The sequence below is a fragment of the Lacerta agilis genome, chromosome 5 (genome assembly GCF_009819535.1).
Source record: "Lacerta agilis isolate rLacAgi1 chromosome 5, rLacAgi1.pri, whole genome shotgun sequence".
NCBI lineage: Eukaryota > Metazoa > Chordata > Lepidosauria > Squamata > Lacertidae > Lacerta > Lacerta agilis.
The window spans coordinates 81,851,771-81,870,660 of NC_046316.1; the positions used below are offsets into that span (position 1 = coordinate 81,851,771).

Sequence of the window (18,890 nt, forward strand, 5' to 3'; positions counted from 1 at the left end):
CAAAGTTCAAAGCTAATTCCTTAATTCACACATCCCAATTCATTCTAACTCACCGGCGAAGATTTACCAGCAACTGAGATACCGAGATGCAGCTGGGATAAGCTCAGTCAGTAGAGCATGAGACTCTTAATCTCAGGGTTGTGGGTTCAAGCCCCACATTGGACAAAAGATTCCTGCATTGCACGGGGTTGGACTGGATGACCCTTGTGGTCCCTTCCAACTCTACAATTCCATGAAAAGTATGATAAAGACTACGGTGCCTGTTAAAGAAAATATGCTTCACAGTATTTACTGCTGCGCAGCGATGCAGATGAATTTTAAACTAAACTCTACTTGTCAAACAAGTGGGGGCACAGCCTGCGTGGTGGAGCAGTTCGTTTTATTTACTGTGCTGGGTTTGCCAATTTGCTCCCGCCATAAATTCTACGCAAGTCTCCTGGAAACCAGCAGAAACTAGGAAGCCAGAAAAATAAATGACATTTCATCAACCTCCGAGCTATTTGTTTGCAGTTAACTCATTTAGGCAACTGAAAGATTGGAAAGTGATGAAAGAAGGGGAATATTATAATTTAAGTAGCAATACAGAGGAGACAGGCAGCTTGGCAGAAGAACAAGCTTCCATTGTGTGCAAAGAAGAATGAAAAGCTCCCTGCTCAAATTATTATTTAGCTGTATGTGTGCTAGCTTCTTATAAAAGCACAGAGCTACGTGTTCTATTTTTCATGAGCAACAGCAGAAATTGGGATTGACATACATGGCGATTCAGGCCATAATATTGTTATTATATTTTTTTTATATCCCACCCTTTTTCCCAGAAAAGGGGGCTCTCTAGCTCACTCTGCTGAGTGGAGCCCTGAACTTGGGCCCCTAAGTCAAACACTGACAACATCGCATGCATCTATAGGCCTCTCTGGATCCCAGCCAGCATTTTATAGAAGTAAATAAAAGTATGCACAGAAAGCAGTTAGGGAAAAGTTTATCTTCCTCTCTCATAATGCTAGAATTTGAAGCTGAATGTTAGAAGATTCCAACAGAGAAGAAGAGAAGAGTTTGGATTTGATATCCCGCCTTATCACTACCCGAAGGAGTCTCAAAGCAGCTAACATTCTCCTTTCCCTTCCTCCCCCACAACAAACACTCTGTGAGGTGAGTGAGGCTGAGAGACTTCAGAGAAGTGTGACTAGCCCAAGGTCACCCAGCAGCTGCATGTGGAGGAGCGGAGACGCGAACCCGGTTCACCAGATTACGAGTTTACCACTCTTAACCACTACACCACACTGGCTCTGCAAGAGAATCTTGCATAGCTCTTTGCTCCCCTTCCCATGGTGAGCCGAACCAAAACTAGTTTGACTTCAACCTTTGTAGAAGAAGCAGGTTTTGAGAGAGCCTTTAAATCAAAGCAGCCTTTCATTTAAAAAGTGGATTGTTTTATAGCAGGTAACAGAAGGAAGAATGCTATGACAACTGGAGATAAGGCTGTTGGAGCAGAGGAAATAAGGAAATGCTAGCCAAGGTGGATGAGCAAGCTTTGGGGAAGAGGCTTTGGCACAGTGGTGGAGCATTTGCTTCGTAAAGGTCCCAGGTTCAGTCCCTGGGCATCTCCAGGTAGGACTGGGCAAGATTTGTGTCTGAAACCCTGGGCAGCCACTGCTGGCCCGTGTTGACAATACTGAGCCAGATAGACCAATAGTCTGTCTTGGGATAAGGCAGGTTCCTACATTCAAAAGCTACGCAGCTCCTTGAAGACTTCTCTTGTGATTGCGAAAGCTCTCATTCAGCCTGTTTCCCTTTTGAGATCTTCCCAAGCACCACCCACAATTTGATTCCCCCTGCCCTACAGTCATGAGGACTAGCAAATTGACCTTTTTAAAAAAAACGAACCCAGAGATTCCAAAGCAGTCTGGTTCTGCAGCAGCAGAAGGCCCTTATTCTACATCTTTGCGCCACTGACTCACCAGGTGCTTTGGGGTCATTCAGCACGTCCGCATCCACCTCTTCCCCTTCGAAGTGGAGCTCCCTCGTGTCCAGGCTTTCGATGATGTTGGTCATGTCGTTGGCTATTTTCCTCAAGGCTGAGGTGTTCAATTTCCTTTCATTGCTGAGAGACATCTTAAAGGCTCACGCTCACCCAGGGGGGGCTGTTTGAGAGAAGAAAACGAAGAGTTTCCATTACTGTTATTACCTGAAATCTACGGCGAAGTCAAAGAGCCATCAGCTTGCCCTATTTTGGGGGGAGCTCGAAAGTATGCTTGTGATTTTTTTCCCTTGATCTTATTGTTTTATCTGACTGGAGATGGCCAGTCAGGTCATGTATCCATAGCAGTGACCAGAGGAGGAATGACTGCTGGGAGGAGCATGGAGAGAAGAAACACCATGGTGCATCTGCAGCAGCAAAACCGGACACCTTCCTCTACCCTACCTGCAACAAAACATGTCCCTTCCGTTTCAGTCTCTGCAGCCACCACAGGCACAATAACTTTCCAATGGTTTGACTATGCCTCCACTGTCTGCTGAGAAAGGAAAGTGCCGACAATCTATTTGTAAGCAGCTTTGAGGCATGTTACAATCAAGTGAAAGAGACATGGGTGGCACCGTGGGTTAAACCACAGAGCCTAGGGCTTGCCGATCAGAAGGTCAGCACTTCAAATCCCCACAACAGGGTGAGCTTCCATTGCTTGGTCCCTGCTCCTGCCAACCTAGCAGTTTGAAAGCACGTCAAAGTGCAAGTAGATAAATAGGTACCGCTCCAGCGGGAAGGTAAATGGTGTTTCCGTGGCTGCTCTGGTTCGCCAGAAGCGGCTTAGTCATGCTGGCCACATGACCCGGAACCTGTCTGCGGACAAACGCCAGCTCCCTCGGCCAGTAAAGTGAGATGAGCGCCGCAACCCCAGAGTCGTCCGCAACTGGACCTAATGGTCAGGGGTCCCTTTACCTTTACAATCAAGTGAGGTATAAATTTTATGAAGTAAATAAATAATAAGCGTGTGTAAAATGGGCTGGGAGCTCAGCACGAGAACTGAAAATGAATTCCTGGCCTTGCGTGTGCCTTGAGGCAACCTGTTTCTCTCCATTCAAGGCAGATACTGGAATAAGGAAAATGGGACACCCCCCCCACTCCAGAATATGCTGGTTGAAATTATTGATTAGCTTCACAAAACAACAACACCACAACCCTCTCTGCCCCTTCCCCAACCCAGCTCTCTGGAGCTATCTAAAATTTAAAAGCCTTTGGTTTGTATAAATATTTAAGAACGAAGCACTTCATCATTTATGAAGGGCACATTTCTGTATGACAAGGGATGCATCCCTTTAAGATATTCAAAAGTAGACACCACAGTCCTTTCGCTACCACCACCACCAAGTATTTTAAAAGGTACAACTCCAATAGGATAGAAAATGTAAGAGCGCTTGAGTATATTGTACTTGGATGAGGGATTCAAACCACCAAATGTGAAATAATACCAGGAAGCTAGGTTTATGTCTTGAGAAGGGTCTGGCTTCTAAGCGGTCTTGCTTTGCATAGCTAAATGGAATATACTCTGGAAGTGTATACTCAATTCTGACCAAACTATGCCTCCTGGTGTATCTTTTGCTCCAGGAGGCTTAGTTTGCTCAGAATTGGGTATATACTTCCCGAGTTAATGCTAAATGCATTACTTCTGGTAAATGAACCACTATAGCTGTTAGAGGGCCATGAAAATATGTGTCCCGGGCTTTTTAGACTCGCCTACCCATCTATGATCTGAAAACAAAGGGTTGCTAAATGTGAAATATATTGGCAGCTCTCCTACTCGAGGTCTAATTGTGAGCCTTCCTGGGATTCCACAAAGGCTAATTTGGGCACACTCATTTCATCCAAAATGCCTTATTGCAAAGCTAATTCTATGCATATTCCAATAAAAGAGAGAGAAATGCGCAGCTAATTATATGAATGAATCAGCCTGGCATTTGTAGGAAGCATCATTTTGTGGGAGGGTTGGAATTACACACCTGGTACAGCCCATCAGAAATGGGAGGTGCAAATATCGTAATATATTTAATATATAGAAAAAAGCATTGTTGTACAGAGCAACACCAGGGAAAACTCATGGTAGATGGAAACAACAGTATGACACATCCTTGAGTGAACTGGATGAGCCCCAGGAAGCAATATTATCCTTTTGTACAACAGATCAGCAGTCTTTCATACCAAGTCATGTGCCTGAGCCGTAGGAACTGAATTGCTTCTCCCATTAAGCTTGAGGACAAAGCCCAAGAGATTTGTCACGTCACGTCTGACTTTCATATATGTGCTGGTCTTCTTATAGGCAGCGTAATTGCAAAAGTAATAAAGCTCTTGACATTTCTCGAAGCGACAGGGTTAAGTTTTTTTTTTTTTTTGCCCTGGAGCCAAATAACCAACTATAGCAGTATCCTTTATTGAAGCAACTTCTATTGCTTTTGAGTTTTCGAGTTGCGCTGGGCTTCATGCATCCTATAGGGCTGTAGAGATGAGCAAAAGTTGTTCGGGCTGCAGACGCAGGGCCAGGAGTGGGGCAGCACAGGAAGGGCAGTGCTGCTCTCTCTTCTGGTTTCCCAACACAAATGTGTGGGGCAGGGCGAGGCAGAAGGGAACTGAGCTTCATGGCTGAGCAGGGTTTGAACCCTGGTCTCCCAGATCCTAGTCCAACACTCTAACCACTACACCACAGTGGGCCCCCCATCTTACAGAGTCTTTCAGTACTGGTTTCTAGATTTTTCTTTTATACTGCAGTTGGGCTTTCCCCCCTTTTCTCAGGAAACACTACTCTCAGGACCTAGCGATCCTTCAGTCGCCACCAACCGACCCAGCAGCCGTTCATCTGCACTTAACTTACTAGGCTGGCACAGATGTTGGCCTTTCTGGCTACTAAGCTGTCTGTGCAGCTAGACTACTCCTACCCCCTACCCCCAGTCATTCACTGCCGGGGAGTCCACAGCAACTTCTTGCCTCTTACAAACTAAGGAAAATACCACCTTCCAATTCAGAGGCTTGCATGTGCAATGCTGAGGGAGGACTGGTCTTCAGATAGTGAGAGGAAATTAGGAAACGGACAACCTTGCATTCTGACGCGAACCAGTCGTCTCCTTTCGGATCGTGCAACTGCAGGGGCGGCTTTGTCCAAAAATAGGAAAGAGAAAGGAAGCAGAACGCTGGTCACTGGCTTTCAAGAGTGACTCTAAGGTCAGCCTTGGGACGTCTTACCCGGTGAAGTGGAGGAAAAGATACCGATAGCTCAAGCTCAGACTCCCCTTAGCTGTCAGTGTGACAGGAGCAAGCAATGGGTCAGCTTCTTCTAACTGTTTCAGCGCTACAATGCAAGAAGCTGTTGCCCCAGACTTGGTTCTATTTGTAGTGCCAGCTATACCGCGCCATGCCGGTAAGAGCAGGCAGTGGCAGTGGCAGCGGGCGGTAGTCTGCTCTGATAGTCTGAGCGATGTAATCGTTTCAGGACTATTTTCCTGTACTGTTGAGACATGTGGTTTATATATTTATGTATGTGTTTGTCTGGTACATTAATTTTATATCTTACACATTTTTAATTTTTAATTTTATATCTTAGACCTTATAATTCTCATAACAGTCCCTATATTGCAATGCATCCCCTCAGGTTCTGCTTGTGGGGTCAAAATAATAACATGTTGCCACATGTTGAAGGGCAGCAGAGCAGTGGCCTCACTGGTCAAAAGCACGGCTGTCTCAGGAGTGACAAAACTGCATGGGAAGCAGGAAGAATCTGCTCCTCATTCCTTTAACTATCTGTGTGTCTTTTCTTCCACTTTCATTTACACTGCATTGTTCCTGCCTGGTGAGTATTATGCAATCTCAAAGGCACGTCAACATTATGCAGCCCAAAGCAGTTTTAAACCGATGAGGTTTCCTCAATAATGACTGTCCAGAGGGGATTTTTGGTCGTTTGCAGGAACTGAATGCTCCCAGTTCATCGGACATGTCGCTAAACAGGGGCATAAGGTTAATTAAAGGAAACATGTTGTAAGCAAAGAACAGGGTAATTAGTTCATTACATGCACAGTTCTCATTTTTTTTCTTTTCCCAGGAAAAGAGCGAAGCAATTTGATCACAGCTTAAACGGGAAGCCTTTGGGATTATGCATGGAACCACATGCTGACATTCATTGTTCCCAGCCTCAATATATTGTCCGTCATTGGCTACATAATGATCAATTTTTGCCCAGGAAACTCCCCATTTATGCTTGCTCCATTTGCGTGTGACCTCACACGTATGCGGTGCTGGGAAACACAGGACAGTCCTGCTGGCTTGCGAGGAGACTCTTCCCAGCCCCTGAAGAGGAGTGCTGATATGCAAGGTAGCGCAGCTGCAACAGCTGCTTCCTCATATGTCAGCTGTGCACGGCCCATTATCCCTCTGGCTCACTCTGGAAGCTTCCGGTCAACAGAGCCACGCTGTCCCTCCAGTTTGCATGAGACAGAGGGACAGTGGGACTTCCACAAGCAGGCGTGCAGGGAAGTGGCAGCTGCTGCTGCTGTGCTACCCCGCATGTCAGCTGTTGGGAGGGAGGATTCAGCAAAGTCTCACTGCGCCCCTGGTTCACAAGAGGACCCTTCCCAGATCCCTAAGAGGACATCCTCTTTGGCTCTGTGGAGGTCTCCTTGCCCTCTCCAGGGTGCTCCAAATATACACGATTTTGGTTACACAGGCAGAGGTTCAGAACGTAACCCCCACGTAAATTGGGAGTTGCCTGTAATTCTTAACAACCACTGTGTTGTGGTTACCCAAGCCGCAGCACAAGCAAGCATAAGAAAACCTTTTTAGCTTTGTTCTCGCCTGCATGTGACGTTACAGAATGGACACATTCGAGAGCCAGTGTGGTGTAGTGGTTAAGAGTGGTAGACTCGTAATCTGGGGAACCGGGTTTGTGTCTCCGCTCCTCCACATGCAGCTGCTGAGTGACCTTGGGCTAGTCACACTTCTTTGAAGTCTCTCAGCTCCACTCACCTCACAGAGTGTTTGTTGTGGGGGAGGAAGGGAAAGGAGAATGTTAGCCGCTTTGAGACTCCTTCGGGTAGTGAAAAGCGGGATATCAAATCCAAACTCTTCTTTGCTCCCAACCTCCGTGCGCTGGAACCAAAGGTGAGAATGCATCCCTATGTGCACACAACTGGTAGGGCTTCTACACATGAATCAGGATTCCTGATCACAGGTACGGACAGCACAGGGCTGGTCCTTGCAGCCAGTGAAAGTGTAAAGGCCCTTACCAGCATTGCCAACCCTAATCTCTAAATGCTCAGGTGTTTCTTACATACATTTAACAGGAGAGGGAAGGGACACGATGCATTGCCACTGCATTCCTGAAGCACGTGGAATACAAATTCTGATTCAGGCCAATAATGCTTCAGATGTGAGACTCAGCCTTACCATGAACTTATGTAATGGCGCTGCATTTTCCGGGGGTTGGGGGATAATAAGATGCAAAGCCATTTGAGATGTGCCTAGCTGAAGCAACCTACATTTTAATGTCTGTTGCTGTCAGGATGATCCTTGAAAAGTGACATGCACCCATTTGTCTCTCTAAGCTCTTCTATTGTTTCATTAAAAAAAAAAACTGGCAAAGAAAGATTATTCATTATACACCTTCGCCAATTAACCTAAGATGTGTTTTGTATCACAGTGGACCAAATACCACCCCTTTGTGGCCTGCTTCATCTATATTATTATTATTATTATTATTATTATTATTATTATTATTATTATTATTTATTACACCCGTGCACACACAGACGTGTAGGATCACAAAGAGCAGGGTTGTGGTATATGTGTGAATATTCTAAACCCCACCAGATTGTTAGGGTGATGGTTGGCTGGGGAAGACCTACGCAGCCAGCCCTATCCAGATGGCTACAGGATTCGCACACATACTATAATCATGTGGGATAACACCGCAGGGGATGCCTATCTAACAAACCATGTTTTGTGTTTGGGGCAGAGCGGGGAACTTGCAGCACAGAATGCTAAGTGGGAGGAAGCAGTTGAAAGGAGCATCGCCTAACAGTTGGGGTGGTGGAGGGGATATTGTAATCTGGAAGATGAAGAAGGGAGAGAGTAGAGGGAACTGGTTGGGTGGGAGTGGGTTTAAGACAGGAGCAGCCAACATGGTGATGTCCAAGGGGTGTAGAGTCAATCAGTAAATCAATCAATCAATCAATCAATCAATAATTTTATTTGTATCCCACCTTTCCAAAGTTAAAACCATGCTCAACGCAGCTTGCAATGTACAACAAATTCCATAACTACAAATATAACAAATGTAGCAATAAACATCAAAAAGTACACAACCAAATCAAACAATTTCCACTAACTCCCATCGGCCCCCGCCAACAGGGCCAACGGCCAAGAAGGATGGGAGCTGTAGAGAATCATAGAATTATAGTATTGGAAGGGATCACGAGGGTTATCTAGTCTTTTGCCCAACGTGGGCCTTGAACCCTCGACCCTGAGATTAAGAGTCTCGTGCTCTACCGACTGAGCTATCGGGGGGGGGGATCAGTCCAACAACATCTGGAAAGCACAACCTTGACTATCCTTGGGTTTAGGAGATTCTAATCACATTCATCACACACTTCATTTCTCCGCAAATAAACCGTGTTGTTAATCCTGGGTGATACTTATTTTTACTGATCTCATAAAATTTATATTCCACTTGACTGTAGAATACCACACTTAAAGGGTCTGAATACCTGCCCCAATCCCTAGAAAGGCCCAAGCCTGTGTTTTTTGCACTGTGAGACCACAACAACTATTCTATGCAGTGCCGAGTTCACCTTCCCTCCAGTCATCTCCATGACTAACCACTCTTCCGCGCAGGAACACACTGCATATAGAAATTTCTCTCCTTTTGGCACAGCACTGATCCTGTCAATGGGAGGTGAGTCAGTTGCTCATTATTTGGCTTCCTCTTCCTGTGATCAATGAGCATTAGAGGCTGGGAGAGGCAAGGCGGTTTTAGAGGGAAAACCCGAAAAGCTTCTCTCTGTGCATCAGCAACCCTCACTGAGCAAATACACCGAGGGACTTCTTGGGTTTTGGCATCTACTTTCGAGAACACTTGCAAATTGGCAATGAGGATAAAACATATCTTTCATTAGCTATCCCAAACCGGTGAGAAGGTTCAGGTAGGTATCTGTGTTGGTCTGACACAGTCGAAATAAATTAAAAAATTGTCCAGTAGCACCTTAGAGACCAACTAAGTATGTTCTGGGTATAAGCTTTCATGTGCATGCACACTTCTTGCATGCATACAAAAGCTTATACCCAGAACATACTTAATTGGCCTCTAAGGTGCTACTGGACAATTTTTTAATTTATTTTGTTGAAAAGGCCGGGAAATGAAAAACTAACAAAAATGGCCAATGTGCCACCAATTGCCTACAATCTTAGAGGGCCACCAACTTGGGTGGCTTTTCATAGAATCATATGATTGTAAAGTTGGAAGGGACTCTGAGGGTCATTTAGTCCAACCCCCTTGCATTGCAGGAATCTCAGCTAAAGCATCCATGACAGGTGGCCATCCAGCCTCTGATTAAAAACCTCCAAGGAAGGAGAGCCCACAACCTCCCAAGGGAGACTGTTCCGCTGTTGAATGGCTCTTACTGTCAGAAAGTTCTTCCTGATGTTTAGTCGGAATTTCCTTTCTTGTAACCTGAAGCCATTGGTTCGATTCCTACCCTCTGGGGCAGGAGAAAACAAGCTTGCGCCTCCTTCCATGTGACAGCCCTTGAGATATTTGAAGATGGCTGTCATATCTTTTCCAGGCTAAACATACCCAGTTCCTTCAACTGTTCCTCATAAGGCTTGGCTTCCAGACCCTTGATCATCTTGGTCGCCCCTTCTCTGCACGCATTCCAGCTTTTATTTATTCTACTCTTTACAGGAAGGGCAGGATAAAAACGTGCCAATATAGTCTCTAGTGCAGGTTGTAAGAGGAGCTACTCACTGCATCAAGCCAGTGAGGATTAGGTTTTCCCAGTAGTAATGTACGGAAGTGAGAGCTGGACCATAAAGAAGGCTGATCGCTGAAGAATTGATGCTTTTGAATTATGGTGCTGGAGGAGACTCTTGAGAGTCCCATGGACTACAAGAAGATCAAACCTATCCATTCTCAAAGAAATCAGCCCTGAGTGCTCACTAGAAGGACAGATCCTGAAGTTGAGGCTCCAGTACTTTGGCCACCTCATGAGAAGAGAAGACTCCCTAGAGGAGACCCTGATGTTGGGAAAGATGGAGGGCACAAGGAGAAGGGGACGACAGAGGACGAGGTGGTTGGACAGTGTTCTCGAAGCTACTAACATGAGTTTGGCCAAACTGTGAGAGGCAGTGAAGGATAGGCGTGCCTGGCGTGCTCTGGTCCATGGGGTCACGAAGAGTCGGACACGACTGAACGACTGAACAACAACAATAAAGGCTATCAATGGCTACTAGCCACAATGGCTATATTCTGCTTTCTTAGTTGGAGGCAGCATGCCTCTGGATGCTGCTTACTAGGACAACAAGCAGGGAAAGGACTATTGGGCTCATGTCTGGCTTGTGGGCTTCGGGTTGGCTACTTTGAGAACAGAATACTGGACTAGAAGAGCCCACGGCCTGATCCTTACATTTCTTGCAATCGTCAGCTCTCATAAACATTTATTACCCATCACTGCTTCCTTAACATGGATTTTCCTAGGCATGCTTTAAAGAATTCTGCTGGTACCTATTTTGAAGGAACAACGATAAAAGATTGTTGGCAAATTTCCACGATACAGTAGTGGGCAGCATATTCTAAATGCTTTAGGGGAACATATTCATCCATAGCTCTTGCACAGTTGGGGACGCTTAGAAACAAATTAACTGACGACTCTTCATTTTCACAGTAGGTACAGGCTGTGCCTCTCTTTGACGAAACAATGGTCATTGACTTCAAATGGGAAAAACCCATAAAATGAGCCCTAGCTCTTGTCCTAAGGATAACAGGACAAGGGCGGTGTGATGCATAAGAACTGGAGAAGTAGACCTGGGTTCAAATGCCCAGCACTTGGCCATGAAACTCACTGAGCAGCCTTGGGCAAGATTCAGGTTGGAATGCTATGCAGGCATATGGAAGTAAGTCCCATTGAACAAAATGAGGTGGCACCTTATTTGTAACAAAACAAACAAACCAAAAACCAGCATTACCAACTGGATAAGTTGGTTTTTATTTTATTTTTAAGGCAGTTAGGAGCTTGGGTGATATTACATATTTTCCCCTAACAGACTAGGTAAAGGACCCTGGACGGTTAAGTCCAGTCAAAGGCGACCTTGGGGTTGCGGCACTCAATTCACTTTCAGGCCGAGGGAGCCGGTGTTTGTCCATAGACAGCTTTCCGGGTCTTGTGACCAACATCACTAAACCGCTTCTGGCGCAACAGAACACCGTGACGGAAACCAGAGCTCAAGGAAACGCCGTTTACCTTCCCGCCACAGCGGTACCTATTTATCTACTTGTTTGAACTGCTAGGTTGGCAGGAGCTGGGACCGAGCAACAGGAGCTCACCCCGTCACGGAGATTTGAGCTGCCAACCTTCTGATTGGCAAGCCCAAGAGACTCAGTGGTTTAGCTAAGATGAAAATTTGGGCATCCTAAATCACCCCTGTTGGCTGCAGTATTTTGCAAAGGAGAGTCATGGAAACGACACTTCCTGAAACACAGTGACGAGGAGGCATTGTTCCCTGCCATCCTGCTGCCTATTTGACTGAAAACAGGTGTTTGCAACAATGAGTTAATAACTTACTAATTAATGTACAAAGCAAGTTCATCTGACAAGTGAGGTCTGGCTGTGCCAGGCACAAGGTGGAACGCCGGCAATACCAAGATGACTCTTATTTTCTTTCTCTCCCACTGTGCCCTCATCCTTGACATCGCCTTAAGATAATTTATTGGCTGGTTAGGGCCATTAAGTCTTGTCGGGCAAGATTAAATAGCAGTTATGATAAAGAATTTACAAAATCATGGTTTTATTAACTTTGACTATGCAAACAGCACGCATGTGCAAAGGGTCTCCCAAGAAGCAAGAAGACTGAAGTAGGATGCTGCAACAAAATATTGCAGTGTTACAGCCAACCATCTCTCCCAGGAGACTGGATTCCATTATCCTTCCCCTGGCTTTCCAGTTCCCATCTTCAGTTGAAAAAGTGTTCTCAAACCCTGCTCTAGGGCTATACAACAAAAACAAACTTTTGACCAATGCAGAAAATGGTGGCTTTCAACACAAAGCATGTCCCCCCCCCCTCACACACATACACCCTTCACCCTGCTTTGGATATCATTTATCCTCGGTAAGATCTCTTGTGAATTCAAAAGCTTGCTCGCTATTTTGAGATATTTTGGTTGGTTATAAAAAATGGATTTGGGGATTTTCCAAAATAAGGCTGGCCGTTCAACTCTTAGGCATGCATGGGAATGTAATCTAACTATTTCCCTCTTCAACTAGCCTACTGGGTTTCTCTCTGAGAAAGGCCTGTTTATCTGGCATGCAGAGAACTGGCAAACAGTGTCCCAAGGGCAGAGGGCATCATCATATCATCATCCCTACTGGGAAATAAATGGCAGCACTTAACCCCTGTTCATCCCTCTAGAGCAGAGCAAAGTGAGGAAGAAAGAGATATGTCAAGAAAGAAAGGTATAAAGATTTTACAGCACAGACTTGCGGTGATCTGGATTTTAAAGACGCTTGTTACCGTAATAAATAAGTGTGCACTTTGTACCCATATTAATTGCCACACTTGGTACTTGCTTGGCAATATATGCCTACAAAAACATGTTTTGAGTAGCAACTAACCTCGGGGCAACGGCATAATTTATAGGAGAAAGGAAAGGGGTGTGTGTTGGTTTTGCATTCATTTGCGAAACCACAACTTCAGGCATTTGTTAACTTTTTCAACAATCATACCAACATCAACCCCCCCCCCCCAAAAAACCCTCCATATAACTCCTGGCACCAAGCCAGCGGCCGATCATCTCAACTACCCATCTCAGCTATGGCACCATTATTATTTTTTTGCTCACAGATAGCAAGAGGAAAGAGTTTGTGAACTGAGGGCTTCGCCTTGCCAACTGAATGGTATTTTCACCAACTGAGTCGTAAAGCAGGCCGCATTCCGGCAATGCAGGAAGTCAGAGGTTTTGGCACACATTGATCCACACAAAGACACACACACTTTGCCCTTCCGCCAAGCAAAAAGCAGTATCACAATTAAGAAACCACACAACAGGCAGGTAGGTGCAATCTCTTTCAGGATAAAATTTGGACTTTTATAGCACTGTTCTGCCTCCCTTGCCCCACATCAGTGACTCTTAGCTGCTCACTCTATAGTCACTGCACTCCCCACCCAGCGCCCAGTTCCCACAACCCTTTGCAACCAGTGACCCTTTTGGCGAGGTTTCTTTGGAATAGTTCCTACTATTGACTAAATGCTGCTATGGGAACGGCACCGGACAGGACATGGCACGATACAAAGCTGCTTGTTCTGCCCCGACGAGGCTAGATTTGTGATTTTTTTCTGGACCCTGAACAATAATGGAACCCTGTGCTCTTTTTCTCTAATTCAGTTGCAAGAAAGGCTTGTGGCCTAGTTCTTGGTAGCGATTCAGACAGACTGCAGAAGGCGGTTTGTGTATTAAATGCACCCACCCACACACCCTAAGGCCTACCTAGTTCTCCACAAAGAGAAAGCAAGCATTTCAGGGAGAATGATTCTAACCTCAGACTTCTTCCTGACATGTTAGATTTCCATGAGCAGGTTTTTTTCTGGGGCGGGCATTCCATCATGTGACACAACAAATACAACCATCTGCTCTGCTGGAAAACATGGCGGGGAGTGCTCTCATGCTTGAGTCCTGCTTGCAGGTTCCCCACAGGCATCTTGCTGGACTAGGTAGGCCATTGCCTGATTCAGCAGGCTTGTCTTATATTCATAATTCCCTGCATACAGAAAACTAGCATGTCTGGGAAGTTAAGAAGCTGCCTCATACAAAGCCTGACCATCTAGGCTGGCAGTGCTTCTCCGGTGTTTCATGCACGGCTCTTTCAATCGCTGGAGAGTTGTCGGGGACTGAACACGCAAAGCATGTTCTCTACCGTAGGGAGAGAATGCTGGCTTAGGCTTCTCCTTGGCCTGCTAGGTTTCTATGAGTAGGGAGTGGTATGGAGCAGAGGGAACAACCTCACGCAAAGCAAATTGCATGCAGTTAACTTACATAATTCACTGCCACAAGTCGTGGCGATGGTAGATGGTGTTAAAAAGTGGATCGGGCCAATTATAGGCTCTAAACAACCATGCTCATGCCCCACTCTGTGTGCTCTCCAAAATATCAGTCTTATGTATTTGTGGAGCAACAGAGCAGCTGCTTTACCTCGGAGGTTCAATCTCCAGCATCTCTAGGTAAGGCTGGGAATGTACTCAGTCTGGAACCCTGGAGAGCTGCTGCCAGTCAGTGTAGGCAATGTTGAGCTAGATGCTCTGACTCAGTATGAAGCAGCTTCCACGGTAACTGCCTAAATGACTCCTCAATGGCAAAACCTAACCCATCAACAAATGCTAAAGATTCCGATATGATATTGGATGCAATATAAAGGAATCCGGAGGATTGCAATGATGCTGTTAAGTTGTGGGTGGAACACAGCAGACGACACAGTGATTTCCAAACAGCTCTTGTTTATTCTCAGGCTGGAACAGAAGTGAGCTGAAGGCCTCAGCAGCCTGTTTATATAGAACTCAGCTACAAAGCAACAGTAACAGCTTTCTGTAGTTACCCAATCCCTGAACATCAGTTTTCAATCCCTCATTTGCATATGCTGACCTGAGTGAAAACTGCAGCAGGATGAACTATATATACACACCCCTAGTGGCCTAGGGTGGGAACTTCAATACATAACAGATGCCATATAGCCTTTTTCTTCAGCATGCACAATTTTATGCAGGAGTTGTCAACGCAGCACCCACAGGTGCCCAGGTGTCCCAAGGGGCCTTCACTGGGGTGCACGGGGGCGCACCCCCTGCCCCCTCTGAATTTAGGCTTAAAAGCAGCTCCGCTGATGTGTGCCTGTGCTGCTCTCAACAGTTTCTGTTGCTTGCAAAGGTGCTCACCAGGTTGGCAACCCCTGATTTAATGGAAAGAAGGGCTTCACTGCTAGCATACTCGAGACCGTAGCAATTAGAATGAATGGCCTTGGAGCTAAATCGATTTAAAATTCCTGTCTCCCTTTTGCCCAGAAGGGAAACGGACTGTCAGACCATGAGTCAGCTAGTCTGCTTAATGGGATAACTTTGGCAACGGTTAGGAAATAGAGCCTGGTTGTTTCCTCCCCGCCTCCCCCCAGTCAGAATCAGTGTGTTATTAAACACTTCAGACATTGTGCACAGCACACCTCACTGTTTAGGCTCTCCTTTGGCAAAGGAAAGGGAATGATTTAAAAATATTAGGTATTTGCAATATTAAACAAACAGCTACAGGGTGTTGATGCAGCAGCACTCACAAGCAGACGTAAAGCATAACACATGCTACCTTTACTCGAAGAATCCCATGTTGTTATGTGCAGATTCCTTGGCTCACAGCCTTGTGCTGTTTAATTTTTGCTTGGATGGAATCCTTCCTTCCTTCCTTCCTTCCTTCCTTCCTTCGAAGGACGTCTGCTCTTTTCCCCACCCCCCAAATAATGTTTATTAAAGTTTGAAGAAAAATATACAAAGGATAAATATCTAATATCTTCTTATCAACGATAAACTAAACTAAATAAAAACACAAACCATAAGTGGGGGGCGGGGGGGGAGAGAAAGAAAGAAAGAAGAAAAAAAGAGTGAGAGAGGAAATAAGTAAAAAGAGATAACTTCCAATTCTTCGTCAGTCAACGCTCTCTCGCTCTCCCAATATATAATTATTCAAAACATCTACTCAAAGATAACACCCAACAATTCCACTTCCCATAAACCAATATTTTCTTCAATCCTCAAACCCAGATATCATAAGTTCATTTTCTTTTCCACACACAAAGTCGATGTGGTGTTTCCAATCTTGAGCAGCTTGGAGGTAATCCTGACCAACATCACCTTCCGCATTCCTGAAGCTCTCTGCATAACCTTGAGTCTGTTACTGCCTTTCAGCCTTGAGTCTGTTACTGCCTTTGTTGTGAGATGAAATGGGGACAAGACTTCTTGGAGGAAGGTGAGGAGGAGGATGGACATAATGAGAGTCCTGCTGGACCAGGCTAGTGGCCCATCTAGTCCAGCATCCTGTTCTCACAATTGTGGGAATACATTTTTGGTTTCTCCCGCACGATAGCCGCTTTGCCGATCCTTCCGCGCTACCGCGCAGAAGGAAATAAGATCCGGCCGGAGTTGGAGCCTGGATCCCTCCGTGCCTCCCAAAAGCGCGCCAGGAAGCCTCCTTCTAACAGCTGCAAGGCTGGTTTCCCGCCCGGAAAGACTCGTTATTGCTATGTTGTGATTGGTTTATGCTGAGTTGGTGACGCTGTATAATTTGTTAATAAATAGCCCCTGCCTCTGTTAGCACGTCGAAGAGCAGAGCGACACAGAGACGGAGAGCTCGCTCGCGTTCCGTGAGTGCACTTAAACCACTGACTGCAGTCTCATTTATTTTGGCCTCCTTCTGCTTCTTCGGCCACACCTTTTACTTTGCTTCTTGCTGCCTATCGCTATCCTCTTCAGCCCTTCATCTAATCCCGAAACTCCTCACGACCTTCAAGAACCCTTCATAACCAGTGGGAGCAGGCTCTCCAGTGACTGGTTATCCCGACACATAATGGCCAACCAGATGCCTACAGGAAGCCCCAAAAGAGGACGTGAGCCCCACAGCACTCTGCTCATGGCTGATCCCCAGCAACCGGCATTCTAAAACCTATTGTCTCAGGGAGTGGAGGTACAGAATAAAAATCATAATATTCTCAATGGTGCTGACCCACTCCTTAAGCGATTCCTAGGGAGACATTAAAAGTGCAGCAAAGTTTTGGTGTACTTGTAAAAGGGTAAAAGAGTATTGGGAAATGATCCATAATGAATTGAAAAAAATGTTTATTAGCACTTTCCCCCCAAAACCCATAGTCCTTTCTGTTGGGGATAATTCAGACTGAAATTCCCAGGTGTCAAAAAAAGGTTATTTATGTATGCTACTACTGCAGTCTGTGTTTCGTTAGCCCCAAAATGTAAAACGAGCGAAGTCCCAACCAAAGAAGAATGGCAACTTAAACTTATGGAATTATGCACAACTCACAGACTTAACATATAGAATAAGAGAAGAACATACGTTTAAAGAAGATTGGAAAACGTTTATTGAATATATGGGAAATAATTGTATACAGCTGAAAATGCTGGCAGCATTAAGATAAATTCAACAGTGTAAACAAGTTTTGATGGATGCAATAATGGAATACTGAATGCAGGGACTCATGATATGTAAAATGAACCATGGAAAGAGAAGAATGGAAATCATTGATATCTTAAGTATGTAAAATGAGTATTTTAAATTGTAAAACAGAAAATTTAATTAAAAATTATATATATATATATATATATATATATATATATATATATATATGGAGCAAAGTTCTTCCCAAATGAGCCTGGGATTATCGACCAAGTAAACAAGCTCCTTGCTACTTGTCCTTAATCATAGAATTGTAGAGTTGGAAAGGGACCCCAAGTGTCATCTAGTCCAACCCCCTGCAATGCAGGAATCTCAGCTAAAGCATCTGTGATAAACAGCCGTCCAACCTCTGCTTAAAAACCTCCAAGCAGAAACTTCAAAAGAGGCAGAGGAAATGTCCGCGTTTCTTTATGCTTTCGATGTACTTGAACAACACTGTATTAAAAACAAGATTATTGCTAGCAGCTTGGGTCAATCTCTTGTCTAAACAGAACTTTTCACTTTCCTAATTACAAGCTACCACTTCTATGTAATTATATGCCATGTAGCGTCTTCTTTTCGGCAGCCCCTGACTCATCTGGAAACAGCTGCTCAGGGATGCCGTCAATTTCCCCTGTAATGAATTCTTCCAGGCTTTTCTCCCCAAGCTTTTCCCCATACAAACAGCTAGGAATTTTTATCAGCTTCTCCTCCTCCTCCTCCTTTCCTCCCTCACCTATATTTGTTAATGGTTAATATGTGAGCACTAGAGGACAGCGTACATACTTGGGCGGGAATGAAAATGCTCACTCCCGCATTTTCCTCTTCTCAATCCACCTGTGATTAAGAACAGGCAAATCTGTCAGTTTCTGGTTTATTCCAGTCTCTCCTTGTTCCAACCTTTAGTTCTACATCTCCACACCAGTTTCTGATTTTAAGCTCTCATGAAAATTCACCAGCATTTTACGGTGAAATTTTCCAAATATTCCGGTAAACATTTTGATATGCAGTTTTACCTACCAATACGTACATTTTTTTGCAAAGCAATTTCCCCCTTTCACAATGCAAATCTGTACATTATTTTCACTACTAATATTCATTTATAAGCACACTTTACCCTAGTATATGCACTTTTGTACACACTGCTTGGCTGAAGAACTGCATTGCACAATACAGAGAAATGTGAATTTCAAAGGATGGCTCTTTTCCAGCCTGCGTATTGTTTCAGAAGCTGGATTAAATGTGAACTTAACTGAATCCCACCCCCCAATCCTCACCTCTAGCCCATCTCCACCCACCTAGCTACAGCCTTGCCTTTGCAAGGAGTTTGTTTGCCAAGCAAATAATAAAACAGAATTGTGCCTTATACATTTTATAGACGTACAAATGGAAGCATTTGCAGGAGAGGTGTTTTATGTACACAAAGCAGTGAGAGGTTCCAGCAGTTGCAGCAAGAGC

At 44.9% G+C, this 18,890-nt stretch overlaps 1 protein-coding gene across 1 annotated transcript in view; it reads right to left on the bottom strand.

Moving 5' to 3' along the window:
- The window catches only part of PLD1 (phospholipase D1), a 102,173-nt gene that overhangs the window by 57,436 nt on the left and 25,847 nt on the right, over positions 1 to 18,890 (bottom strand). Inside the window, 1 exon segment of the mRNA XM_033150662.1 lies at positions 1,935 to 2,138. Within this exon segment, the coding sequence (XP_033006553.1) occupies positions 1,935 to 2,109 (175 nt within the window). The 5' untranslated portion in view covers positions 2,110 to 2,138.